The sequence below is a fragment of the Megalobrama amblycephala genome, linkage group LG17 (genome assembly GCF_018812025.1).
Source record: "Megalobrama amblycephala isolate DHTTF-2021 linkage group LG17, ASM1881202v1, whole genome shotgun sequence".
Taxonomy (NCBI): Eukaryota; Metazoa; Chordata; class Actinopteri; order Cypriniformes; family Xenocyprididae; genus Megalobrama; species Megalobrama amblycephala.
This window is the reverse complement of record NC_063060.1, coordinates 1,572,645-1,586,730: the sequence shown is the minus strand read 5'-3', so window position 1 is coordinate 1,586,730 and position 14,086 is coordinate 1,572,645. Positions and strand designations below refer to the sequence as shown.

At 35.4% G+C, this 14,086-nt stretch overlaps 1 protein-coding gene across 5 annotated transcripts; it reads right to left on the bottom strand.

The window, feature by feature from the left end:
• Positions 1–336: 336 nt before the first annotated feature.
• On the bottom strand, positions 337–13,740 carry mbd3a (methyl-CpG binding domain protein 3a). 5 transcript variants are annotated; one of them, XM_048163169.1, is made up of 7 exons: positions 13,585–13,740; positions 10,962–11,118; positions 10,723–10,860; positions 7,656–7,746; positions 7,305–7,482; positions 4,135–4,281; positions 337–1,410 (listed from the first exon to the last, which is right to left on the bottom strand). In XM_048163169.1, the coding sequence occupies exons 1-6, from the start codon at positions 13,602–13,604 to the stop codon at positions 4,137–4,139; spliced, it is 729 nt and encodes a 242-aa protein (XP_048019126.1). In that variant the 5' UTR covers positions 13,605–13,740; the 3' UTR covers positions 337–1,410; positions 4,135–4,136. The 5 variants fall into 5 exon arrangements, with proteins under 5 accessions (XP_048019126.1, XP_048019127.1, XP_048019125.1 ...); XM_048163170.1 differs by having other exon boundaries at positions 13,485–13,640; XM_048163168.1 differs by lacking the exon at positions 13,585–13,740 and adding an exon at positions 13,389–13,578.
• Positions 13,741–14,086: the final 346 nt, after the last annotated feature.

The window sequence follows — 14,086 nt, the reverse complement described above, 5'->3', positions numbered from 1 at the left end:
TAAAAACATTTCATTAATTGATGACAAAGTCACTACTCAAAGTTTATATATTGTTTATATATTTAGCCTATATATACACTATATTTATGAAATTATTTGCATTTAAAAATATATATATATATATAATTTTTAAATACAAATAATTTCATAAATTTATATTATAAACATTTATTTACTTGTATACTTTTTACTATTTATTTTTACTTTTAAGTACTTCAATATTAATAAAATGGAAAAGCATGAAAAACATTTATTGTTTTTCATGCATTACATATCTATCCATCCATCCATATCCCACATATAAACACTCACGCGTTAAAAGAAAGCATGCATATGTCGACGTGTGGAAAGACTTTATTTTCCAAGTATACAAAATTATTTCTCCTTCAGCTACAAGGATTATATCCTCAAAAATGTGATCCAAGTTTTCTTGCAAATAAAGGACAACCAACATACAAAACCACCTCCCCTCCATATTTCAAATATGACACTATAATGTAATAAGTTTTTCAGAAAAAATATCAGGGTATGAGCAAATCATCTATTAAATTCAACCATGGTTGTGTGAAGAAGAAGTGTAAGATCATGAATTCAAAACGGAAATAAACAGATGCATCATGCAGATTTCTGTACTGTAACCATCAGATTTTCAGTCCACAATCATAAATCATACTGCATCAGTGCATAATGTCGAACGCATCAGCAACAGAAACAGCTCGATTAAATCTGAAGTCGTCACAGAAGCAACTGAAAGACGACTCTAGAAATACATTAAAACTTTTCATTTCATTTTAATGATGTCATCTATACAACGGATACAAGGCTTGGGAGGGAAAACCGTAAAAGCACCAATGTAAAAGCTTATGTCTACGCTCAAATAGCATTGTAACAAAAGCTAAAATGTAAATAAACCAGAAAAGAAATTGAGCACCATAATTGTACCAGCTATCACAAAACAATCTGTACTACTAGTACATCATCTCCAAGTTCTTAGTCATAAAAACATGGCATTTTGCTTGTGTAAAAAAACTAACTTGTGTTGTAAAACGGATGTTCTAGACTTGACAAAGAAATTAGCTTACGATGTCTGAATAATAAAACAAACCCGGGCGTCCGTCACACTGACAGCACTGAAACCTCACTCAAACCCAACGGTCACATGATGGAGGACGTCAGAAATCTTCTCAATCCAAACCCCACACTGATACAAAAATAGAGCAGTTAAAGTTAAGAGAAAAAGCAAATTTAGTTTTATAAAAACTGCTTGAAATGTTACGGGTAAAACATGGTTTCACAGTCGAGTTAGAGAAGGAAGGCAGGAAGAGGGTTTGTTTTCTGCATAGGGATCAGCTCTGAGTCTTTGGGTTTGTGGGGAGGAAAAATACTGTCATCCAGGTTGTTCCTGATTACCTGCGAACACACAGAGAGAGAACAGAGCGTTACAATCAAACACGTCTGAGAATTTAGTCTTATTCCTGTCAAATGTATTTTTTAGTTTTTAATCATATTTAGTCAACCTTGGCCTGTTTTTAGTCATTTAAAGCGGTCACATTTTCATCATGCTGCATAATGGTTACATTGATAATCACAATTATTTTGCTCAAAATTGAAACGATTAATAGTAATTCCAATCATTTCTATTAAAGGGGTCCTTGATTATGATTATGATTAGTGCGTAATGTTGCTGTTTGATCATAAACAACATCTGCAAAGTTACGATGCTCAAAGTTCAATGCAAAGAGAGATTTTCTTTTACAGAAATCACTTTTTAAACTGCTGTTAGGGACTACAACGAGCTTCTTCCTGGGTTGTGACATCACAAACCCTAAAATTTACATAAACCCCGCCCCCTGAGAACACGCAACAAAGGGGGCGGGGCCATGTTGGGCTGCTTTAGAGAAGAGGAAGAGTTGTTGTAGTCGAGTGTTGTTGTCATGCCGTCATTTTACACCAAACGAGGGTCAATTCAACACAAAAGATGAACATGACGGCACATGCTAGTGGATGAGTTGAATCAACTCCACAGCAACTACATAAATTTATCCACTAACCATTCAGAAACGTCTAAAAGTTGTAACTTCTTCCTGAGTCTCTCCATCAGTGTCGACTCCGGTTTGAACAACGTAAGGCTGAACACTTTCCTCATTTTGGCTGCGTGAGATTCTCCAGCTTTGTTGTTGTTGAGCTGTTAAAGCTCCGCCCTCTTCTGGAAAGCGGAGCTCATTTGCATTTAAAGGGACACACACAAAAACGGCGTGTTTTTGCTCACACCCAAATAGGGGCAAATTTGACAAGCTATAATAAATGATCTGTGGGGGATTTTGAGCTGAAACTTCACAGACACATTCTGGAGACACCAGAGACTGATATTACATCTTGTAAAAGGGGCATTATAGGACCCCTTTAAAACAACAGCAGGAAACACTTGTATTGTCACACAGAGGTTGCGTAAGAGCATTTATTCCGCAAATTTTCATGTTTGGATTTATTACAGTTCATTAATGAGAAGGTTTGATGCCAGCGTACTTCTGTGTCTGTGTTTTCAGATCATCTGCGCTTCTTCTGCAGTGTAGAGACTGCAAAGATTAAGTAAAACGCAGGCAGAAAATGTATCATTTTAACAGAAAAGCTCTGATTGGGGGATTTAAAATCTTGATAACTGGCAACCGTAAGCATGAACACTCAGAGGCTTGTTAAAAACAGCCTGTAATATTTTGTCTCCTCTTTTTATTCGACAAAAACATTGAGAAATTTTGGTACGGTTTTTATTTTTTAACTACATTTTACATAAATTTACGGTATTACATTTCTCTGCATATTCAAATATAGAGTTGTCAAATGTACAGACTTCAGTACTGAAATTTTAAAAATGTGACATTTTGAGCGTTGTTGAGTGGATTCGTAAACACCTCTGATTGGTCATTGTGTTGACATGCTCATCAGATATGTCTGTGATTGGCTACAATAATCGAAGCACAGCAGCGTTTGAAAGCATCAGTGGACCAGTCCGCAATAGACACCTGCTTTCAAACGCTCCCGTGTGTATCGGTGTGAGCGCTCGGTGAAGAGCGTCATTGATGATTATTTACAACATTTTTACAGCATTGATCATTGTAGCCAATCACAGACATATCTGATGAGCACATGAACACAATGGCCAATCAGAGGCGTTTATGAATCCACTCAACAGTGCTCAAAGTGTCACAATTTTAAAATGTTCAGTACCGACTAGGTGTCAGTACTTTTGACCAATCTATTCAAATACGATCCCAAAAACACGAGCGCCATGGTTTTTGGACTTGTTACGTAGTCATGTAAACAACACGTGGCAATGAAATCATTGTTGGTTTCTTAAGTCTGTGGAAACTCGTGGCCGGTTCACAGCAGGCTCCAGGTCACCTGGCTGAGAACTGACCGAGAGGAACACAGAAACGCCAACGTTCAGGTGGAAAAGTGAGTGTTTGATGCGAGGATGACGACCAGATTTTTAAAAACTAAATAAATCACAATATTACTGTACACATAAATACCAAAAGAATTAAAAATAGGCTTGTGTTGTTTTATTTTTCCTGCATTTTATACATTTAATATTTTGGTTATTAGATTTAATAACAGTTTTAAAAACTATACAAATGTTTCTTTAATGACTTTCTTATTTTTGAACAAGTTAAAATGTGCAATTTGCTGTTTTTTTTTCTGTTTAGGGATTTTGGGACTTTTTTAAATTAAAAATATTGTTAACACTTTACAGTAAGGTCTCATTTGTTAACATTAGTTCATGCATTAGTTAACATGAGCTAAGAGAAACCTTTATTAATGTTAGTTTATACAAATACAATTGTTTAGTTAGTTCATGTTACTTCACAGTGCATTAACTAATGTTAACAAACGTAACTTTTGATTTTAAAAAATGTATTAGTAAATACTAATATATTTAATTTTCTAATAATTAAATTTTTTTAATATACTTTTAATATATTAAAAGTCCCAAGAGCCCCAAAGAGAACAATTACAGCAAATTGCACATTTCTACAATCATTCAAAAAATTAAAAAAACATTGTATAATTGTGTAAAAACTGAAGTATTTCCCAACGGAAGAATCAGCTGTTAGAATGATTTGTTCTTGCTCTTACAGCTATACAGTCTCCATTTCCTCGTCGTTGGATTCTTCCTTCAGAGATTTCGCATCAATGGCGGCTTCCTCTATGTGCGCGAGCATGTCCGCCATGAGTGCTTCCTCCAGCCTCTTCCTCACGTTATACACCAGATCTTCCTGCTTCCTGTGGAAGCAACACAATGTTTCAGTTCATCTCAATGAACCATAAAAGCATTAAAATATCAGTCATGTTCATTAAACAACATCTGGAACTTTCAAACTCAGAAACAACACAGACATTTACTCATTTACTGAAACTAAACCACAGAAACGACTCGTGAGACCAGTGTTATTTTAGAAACATTGATGTAGTTTTGTTAATATTTTGAATTTATATATATTTTCTTTTTAATTTAAGTTTAAAGTTAATATTATTTTGTTTTTGTCATTTTCATGTTTAAAATAGTTTTTATTCATTTTTATTTAGTTTTAGTACTTCAAGTTAAAGGTACACTATGTGACTTTTTTACATCAATCCTTCTTACAAAATATATGTACAGTACAGTCCAAAAGTTTGGAACCACTAAGATTTTTAATGTTTTTAAAAGAAGTTTCGTCTGCTCACCAAGGCTACATTTATTTAAATTAAAAATACAGTAAAAAACAGTAATATTGTGAAATATTATTACAATTTAAAATAACTGTTTTCTATTTGAATATATTTGACAAAGTAATTTATTCCTGTGATGCAAAGCTGAATTTTCAGCATCGTTACTCCAGTCTTCAGTGTCACATGATCCTTCAGAAATCATTCTAATATGCTGATCTGCTGCTCAAACATTTATGATTATTTTCAATGTTTTTTTTTCAGGATTCCTTGATGAATAGAAAGTTCAAAAGAACAGCATTTATCTGAAATACAAAGCTTCTGTAGCATTATACACTACCGTTCAAAAGTTTGGGGTCAGTAAGAATTTTTATTTTTATTTTTTTGAAAAGAAATTAAAGAAATGAATACTTTTATTCAGCAAGGATGCATTAAATCAATCAAAAGTGGCAGTAAAGACATTTATAATGTTACAAAAGATTAGATTTTAGATAAACACTGTTCTTTTGAACTTTCTATTCATCAAATAATCCTGAAAAAAAATATTGTACACAAATATTTTGTACAATTGTACACATTAAATGTTTCTTGAGCAGCAGATCAGCATATTAGAATGATTTCTGAAGGATCATGTGACACTGAAGACTGGAGTAATGATGCTGAAAATTCAGCTTTGCATCACAGGAATAAATTACTTTGTCAAATATATTTAAATAGAAAACAGTTATTTTAAATTGTAATAATATTTCACAATATTACTGTTTTTTACTGTATTTTTAATTAAATAAATGTAGCCTTGGTGAGCAGACGAAACTTCTTTTATAAACATTAAAAATCTTAGTGGTTCCAAACTTTTGGACTGGACTGGACTGGACTGTATATATATATATATATATATATTTACACTGATTCACTATGGTAAGCCTGTTATAAGCGTTTATATTTTAGACCTGACAGGATGGTTTTCACAGGAAATTGCATCATACATCACTCGCGTCTCGTAATTAGAGAAAAGTTGCTCTGTCTACTTTGACGCGTGTCTGGTGTGGGAGTGGCACGGGTTAGTCATCTCAATAAGCGAGAAAGGTTGACGTGGAGCAGCTAAATCTCCAACCTCCCGTTTTAAACAAACACCGAACAGAGGAGAGTCTGCTGGCAAAAAGAGCTCGTAATAAAACAAGAATCAACATAGGCCAGGCTTTTCAGAGATGGCGAGAACTGAGGGATTTGAAATGTTGTAAAAGCATTTCAAAGATGGAGTCATTATTATACAACAGGTGAGTAAGGGGCCGTTCACACAGAACGTTGTTTTTCTATGCAAACGCGCTAGACGGACATGCAAAACCGATGCACTCGTATCTTTTGCAGCATCTTGTGCATGACATGGCATTTTAAAAACTCGGTGCTCAAAAATGCATGTATAAACCTTGCGTTTTTTCCCCATTCCACTGCCCGCATCTCACATTTTTCAAAGCAAAAAGTAAATTGTTTTAGTAAATTGTGGGCATGTTGTACTAAATCGTTCCCTCGTTTTGATTAACTAAAAAAAGGAAACAAATTATATCATGTGCGCGATTTAGTAAAACAAGGCAACAAATTATTATATTGTGTGCAAAGTGCATACTTAAAAGTAATGGCTTATAATTCTTAAAAAAAAAACAAAAAAAAACAAGGTGTCATCAAGTACATGGTCTCATTTAATAGAAAACCTTTCAAATTTTGAAGAAAATAGATTTGATCATGTTTGGAGGTTCTTATGTTACAACACTGCTCAGAAAACCCCAGAAAAAGTGATGCAATTTATTGATATATTTTGTTAATTTTTTATGCTTGACATGACGATTATTAAAAAGTATATATGACAGGTCATAAACTTGTTCACAATCATGTCAACTGCATCTTGTGCTGATTTCTCAAAGCAATCAAATGTTTTTGAGTTTATCAAAAGTCCAAAAACATCTCCAAACAAGTGATTGAGTATTTACTGCACATAAGAACTACTTACACCACAATGAAGCATGAAAATATTTAGAATTACATAGAATAATAACAAGTAATAAGATTCTGGTGGATGAGTGATGATCTTCCATCATCCATTTCAAGCACGCTCCAGCTGTAAAAGTGTCCGATCAGTCTCGAGTCTCGACACAATGTCCCTACCCATCATACCCAAGATCCAGTTTCCATTGGTTGAACTTTCAAATGACGCTGGAAAACACTGGTCATGATTGAACGTCCTATAGCTTTAGCCAAGCAGCATGTCAGTGTCCCTCCATGAGGATTGTCTCATGATCTGAGCATCATGTTGTTGTGTGTGTGCTCGTTTGAATCGAGAATATAAATAAAGAGGTGTGATTTACTACGGTTTACTAATGTTTCACAAAGTTACAAAGCAGAACGTGACAAAAGCCTCATCTGTATACTGTTTAAATGCACATTGGTGGAGATTTTTTGCATAAACAAATTGCGATCGGTTCGTGAGATTGGCCAAATTTAGTGTCTACCAATCGAGTCATACAACGTGATTATCGGCCGATCGATTGGCGCATCCCTAATTATGTCTCTTGCATGCTTAACTTCACTACAGTATCTGTGTGTACCTGATGTCTTCATCGGTCACCATGAAGGCCTTGCAGAGAGGCTGTGTGGTGTTGAGCCAGACGCCAGGGTTCTTCTCCACAGCGGCGGACAGCTGACCCGTGATGGGAGCCGAGCTGGTGTGCAGAGCGCTCGCTAGAGCCGAAAGAAGCGTCTTATCGGAGTAACCTGGACCAACACCTGCCGTTTCAAACATTACACAAATCACAACCACAATACTGCATTCATGCCAACAGAAATGCACTGAAGTCTAAACCATAGTAAGTGTGCTTCCTCAGTACTATGGGAAACGAGCTCTATTGCTCAGGCAGCAGTGGAACAAGGACATACGAGAGCTTCTTTTCCATGTTTACCTTGCAATCCTTTAGGAAGATCCATGGTCTTCACCAGCTCCTCTGCTATATCATAAGCATTGAGTCCACTCAGCTTCTTCTCCCAGAACAGCTGTGAAATAATAAGGTTAAACATCATCATACTGCAAAAAACATGATCAGTGCTGGTGTTACAGGGACTAACTGACCGGGTTGATTTATGGTACATTTTGTTTTGGAGCTTGACAGACATTTATTCAGTAAGAATGCATTAAATGACCAAAAATCGACTGATATATCGAATAACCGATATTTTCCCCGATATTTAAGCATTTTACCATAATCGGATATCGGTTTTGTAATATCAGATTTACCGATAAACGCCACCATCTTGTGGGTGTTTTGAGAATTGTGCGCAGGGTCGCCATTACAGGGCATCTGAGGGGAGACGAAACAACGGCGTGCACAGGTAAAGTATTTACCTGCTTTGCTGTACAAACCCGATTCCAAAAAAGTTGGGACACTGTACAAATTGTGAATAAAAAAGGAATGCAATAATTTACAAATCTCATAAACTTATATTTTATTCACAATAGAATATAGATAACATATCAAATGTTGAAAGTGAGACATTTTGAAATGTCATGCCAAATACTGGCTCATTTTGGATTTCATGAGAGCTACACATTCCAAAAAAGTTGGGACAAGTAGCAATAAGAGGCCGGAAAAGTTAAATGTACATATAAGGAACAGCTGGAGGACCAATTTGCAACTTATTAGGTCAATTGGCAACATGATTGGGTATAAAAAGAGCCTCTCAGAGTGGCAGTGTCTCTCAGAAGTCAAGATGGGCAGAGGATCACCAATTCCCCCAATGCTGCGGCCAAAAATAGTGAAAGAAAGGAGTTTCTCAGAGAAAAATTGGAAAGACTTTGAAGTTATCATCATCTACAGTGCATAATATCATCCAAAGATTCAGAGAATCTGGAACAATCTCTGTGCGTAAGGGTCAAGCCGGAAAACCATACTGGATGCCCGGTGATCTTCGGGCCCTTAGACGGCACTGCATCACATACAGGAATGCTACTGTAATGGAAATCACAACATGGGCTCAGGAATACTTCCAGAAAAATTGTCGGTGAACACAATCCACCGTGCCATTCGCCGTTGCCGGCTAAAACTCTATAGGTCAAAAAAGAAGCCATATCTAAACATGATCCAGAAGCGCAGGCGTTTTCTCTGGGCCAAGGCTCATTTAAAATGGACTGTGGCAAAGTGGAAAACTGTCCTGTGGTCAGACGAATCAAAATTTGACGTTTTTTTTGGAAAACTGGGACGCCATGTCATCCTGGACTAAAGAGGACAAGGACAACCCAAGTTGTTATCAGTGCTCAGTTCAGAAGCCTGCATCTCTGATGGTATGGGGTTGCATGAGTGCGTGTGACATGGGCAGCTTACACATCTGGAAAGGCACCATCAATGCTGAAAGGTATATCCAAGTTCTAGAACAACATATGCTCCCATCCAGACGTCGTCTCTTTCAGGGAAGACCTTGCATTTTCCAACATGACAATGCCAGACACATACTGCATCAATTACAACATCATGGCTGCGTAGAAGAAGGATCCAGTCCAGATCTTTCACCCATAGAAAACATTTGGCACATCATAAAGAGGAAGATGTGACAAAGAAGACCTAAGACAGTTGAGCAACTAGAAGCCTGTATTAGACAAGAATGGGACAACATTCCTATTCCTAAACTTGAGCAACTTGTCTCCTCAGTCCCCAGACGTTTGCAGACTGTTATAAAAAGAAGAGGGGATGCCACACAGTGGTAAACATGGCCTTGTCCCAACTTTTTTGAGATGTGTTGATGCCATGAAATTTAAAATCAACTTATTTTTCCCTTAAAATTATACATTTTCTCAGTTTAAACTTTTGATATGTCATCTATGTTGTATTCTGAATAAAATATGGTAATTTGAAACTTCCATATCATTGCATTCTGCTTTTATTCACAATTTGTACAGTTTCCCAACTTTTTTGGAATTGGGTTTGTAATTAGTAAACTTTATTTAACATAACAGCCATTAATGCACAAATTAGATGTGTTACATAAATGCCTGAAATGTAGCTAGTTTATGCAGCTTGTCTCTAAGAAATAGAGACAAGCTCACAGAGTCACGTAAGATAATCCATCATGTCCTGTCCCAATAAAGATGTAACTTTGCATGAATTAAATAATACAGCCATGAATGAGCACATGTTGAAGATAAAAGCGCTGAATATAATTCTCTCTCTGTTGTCTGTGCTCATCATGAGTCTCGTGAAGTCGTCTGTATTTTGCTGTTCACTCAGCGGGTTGATGCTCGGCCACCGCATGTAACTTTTAACAAGATTCACAGTTTAAAACACTGTAACTATATAAACATTAACTATATAACCATTAATTCGCTAATAAACTAATTAGAAACTAACATTTCTGCAAAGTTGATATGACTCCTCTTTAATTTATTTGCTCCATTTGAAAACATTAGACATTCTACATTTATTTTGCTTATTGTTAACAGTGTTGCTGCTGATGTTTTTTATAAATAAAATTATTTTTGTAATATGAAGATTAAAATTAACATGAAAGACTACTAACTTTCAACAAAAACAGTTTAGTAACAGTTTGTTTTGTTTTCTGTGCAAGCAGGGAGTGATTGTTATAAATAAAATGGTTTGTTCAGTTCAGTGGTGTTGTAATCGTGTCAAAAACAGAAGTATAACAGTAAATAAATATGGGTTCTGCATATCGGTTATCGGGCACATAAACACAAATTATCGGTACTAAAAAAAAAAATCAATATCGTTCGATCACTAGTAAAGACATTTATAATGTTATAAAAGATTCTATTTCAAATAAATGCTGTTCTTTAGAACTTTCTATTCATCAAAGAATCCTGAAAAATAAAATGTATCACAGTTTCCACAAAAATATGAAGCCGTTTTCAACATTGATAATAATCAGAAATGTTTCTTGAGCAGCAAATCATCATATTAGAATGATTTCTGAAGGATCATGTGACACTGAAGATATATATACACATGCCAGCTGTGATGTTACCTGTCTGGGCTGGTCAACAGCTTTCTGAGGGTCTGTCTTGACCTTGTTGCTGGGGTGATTTGTAACCTTGGTGACGGGCTGTTTGAAGATGGACGCTGTCTGTCGGACCGGCAGTGACGTGTTCAGATCGGGTTTACCCTGAACAGAAAACAGGCATCCGTTATAAAACATCCAGATCCAGACAAAAACATCACAACACAGAAACCAAACAAAAATTGATCATGGTCATGCATGTTCACCTTGCTCTGACTGTTATCGTAGCGTATCCGCTGCCTGTTCTTATTCAGTTTGCTCATAAGCATTTTCCCCGTGCGGAAATCGAAGGAACTGAGATCCATGGAGTTTCCCAGATAACGCGCCAGCTGTGGCTTACTCCGAAACTTCTTCCCTGTTGGACTAAGAAGGAAGAGAAAGTTCAAGAAACATTCCTTATTGTTTCACTGCATCTTAAAACATGAAAACCTTTAAACAAATAATTCAACAAGAAAGAAAGATGTGCATTTACACACACACAAATAAAACATAAAATTCTATTCAATTGCAAATAGAATAAAAAACAACAATAATAATAAATGGCATATATGAACAATGAATATGAATATCGAGCATACCCAGAAATCACACAAATGTAAAAATGATGTTGGGAGGATTTTTGAGCAAAGAAATACAACAATAATTTCAGACACACTATAAAGATGCCTACAAAAACTGTTGATACCATAGTACAGGGGTTTTCAATCTTTTAGATGCGACGAACCCCTAAATATGATTATCCTAATGCGAGGGACCCCCATATTAAAATTTAAAATGCAGCTATACATTTATATGTATAAAGACCCAATTTATACGGTGAGAAATTACTATTATAAATGTGTAAAATACTTTGTTTCTATTAAGTTACTTTTCTTTTCTCGTAATTAGGTGGGTACATACAGTTGCAAGAAAAAGTATGTGAACCACTTGCAGAATCTGTGAATAATTTTAATAAAATAAGAGAGATCATACAAAATGCATGTTATTTTTTATTTAGTGCTGTCCTGAGTAAGATATTTTACATAAAAGATGTTTGCATTTAGTTCACAAGACAAAACTAAAGCTGAATTTATTAAAATAACCCCATTCATAAGTATGTGAACCATTGATTCTCAATACTGTGTGTGGTTACCTGATGATCCACGACTGTTTTTATGTTTTGTGATGGTTGTTCATGAGTCTCTTGTTTGTCCTGAGCAGTTAAACTGAGCTCTGTTCTTCAGAAAAAATCTCCAGCTCCTGCAGAAATTTCAGTTTTCAAGGATTTTTGCATATTTGAACCCTTTCCAGCAGTGACTGAATGATTTTGAGATTCATCTTTTCACACTGAGGACAACTGAGGGACTCAAACACAACTATTAAAAAAGGTTCAAACATTCACTGATGCTCCAGAAGGAAACATGATGCATTAAGAGCCGAGGGGTGAAAACTTTTGAACTCAAATATCAAGGTAAATTGTTCTTAATTTGTCTTCCGGGAAACATGTAAGTATCTTCTGTTGCTTCCGAAGGGCAGTACTAAATGAAAAAAATGATATTTAAACAAAATAAGAAAAATTGTGACATCTTCATCCTGTGCAAAAGTTTTTACCCCCCGACTCTTAATGCATTGTGTTTCCTTCTGGAGCATCAGTGAATGTTTGAACCTTTTTTAATAGTTGTGTTTGAGTCCCTCAGTTGTCCTCAGAAAAGATGAATCTCAAAATCATACAGTCACTGCTGGAAAGGGTTCAAATATGCAAAAATGCTTGAAAACTGAAGAATCTGCAGGAGCTGGAGGATTTTTCTGAAGAACAGAGCTCAGTTTAACTGCTCAGGACAAACAAGAGACTCATGAACAACCATCACAAAACATAAAAACAGTCGTGAATCATCAGGTAACCACACACAGTATTGAGAATCAATGGTTCACAAACTTATGAATGGGGTTATTTTAATAAATTCAGCTTTAGTTTTGTCTTGTGAATTAAATGCAAACATCTTGTGTGTAAAATATCTTACTCAGGACAGTACTAAATAAAAAATAACATGCATTTTGTATGATCTCTCTTTTTTTTTTTTTAAATTATTCACATTTTCACAGATTCTGCAAGTGGTTCACATACTTTTTCTTGCAACTAATTATATATATATATATATATATATATATATATATATATATATATATATATATATATATATATATATATATATATAAATTAATGAGGTGATTAATAATCTCACAGGTATGCAGTCCCATCACTTACCACAATGTTATGCAATTAAAATAAGCAACTATTTATCATTAATTCAGTGCAGACTCGAATATAAACGACAGTCAGACTATAAGAAAATACTTATTCAACTTAAACTAAAACAAAACAATAGTTAAACTAAATCAATAGAGAGGCTCAAAACAAAAACATTGTTAGCATGCCTGCTAACGCAGATTAGCGATCAGTGCTAACTCGCACGAGATGCCAAAACACGATGCGTTTAATTAATTCACGCGCGACAAACAACAATAATCTGGAATGATAACGTACTCGAGTACTCAGTTCACCAATTGAGGTCGGATTAGTAATTGTTAACTAATAAATAAATGCAGTTTTTTTGTCTCGGCTCGCTGGTCTCCGGCTAATCCCGCTGCAGTACCTAAAATAATAGACATCACTTTTCCCCGCGGACAAGCCCGACTTTCTGGTCACTTCTTCCCTTTTCCAACCATTTGGGAGAGCCGAGCACTCCCACCTTTTCCTCTCCATGTTTCTCCCGGAGTCTCTCTGGAAGGAAAAGCTGTGAATGTTTAGGGTTAAAGGCGGCCGGTCGCTGCTCTCTAGTATCCGCTCACCTCACGACCTTCTGACTCATGATGACTCTCTGTGAACTGGGAGTCGATTCGGAGTTAATTCATCTGCGGAGCTGGTAGAAGCAGGTAGATCGACTTCCAATAAACCCAAACAATAACAAATACATGAAAACATGTTTGTGGTAATTCTCGGTTGTCGATTGTTGCTTGAGAAAGGATAGCGATGGTTGGTGACTCGTGGAATCGGATCTTATGATTCAGTTAGAATCGACTCGCTGTATCAATAAAGTTATTTATAGCATATATAAAAACCTTTTAAAGAATATTTTTAAAGCAAGTGGTCCATAAAATATCTGACAATATAAATATAGAATATATAGCATCATTTATAAGCATTTTGTAAAATAAATCTGCCACTCATGAGTTAAAAGATTTGAAGCATGATTCAAAAATGTATTAATTTCAATCCTGATCTTTTTTTTTTTTTTTTTACTAATTATTAGTGCTGTCAAATCGATTGCATCTAACATTAAAATTTTGTAAA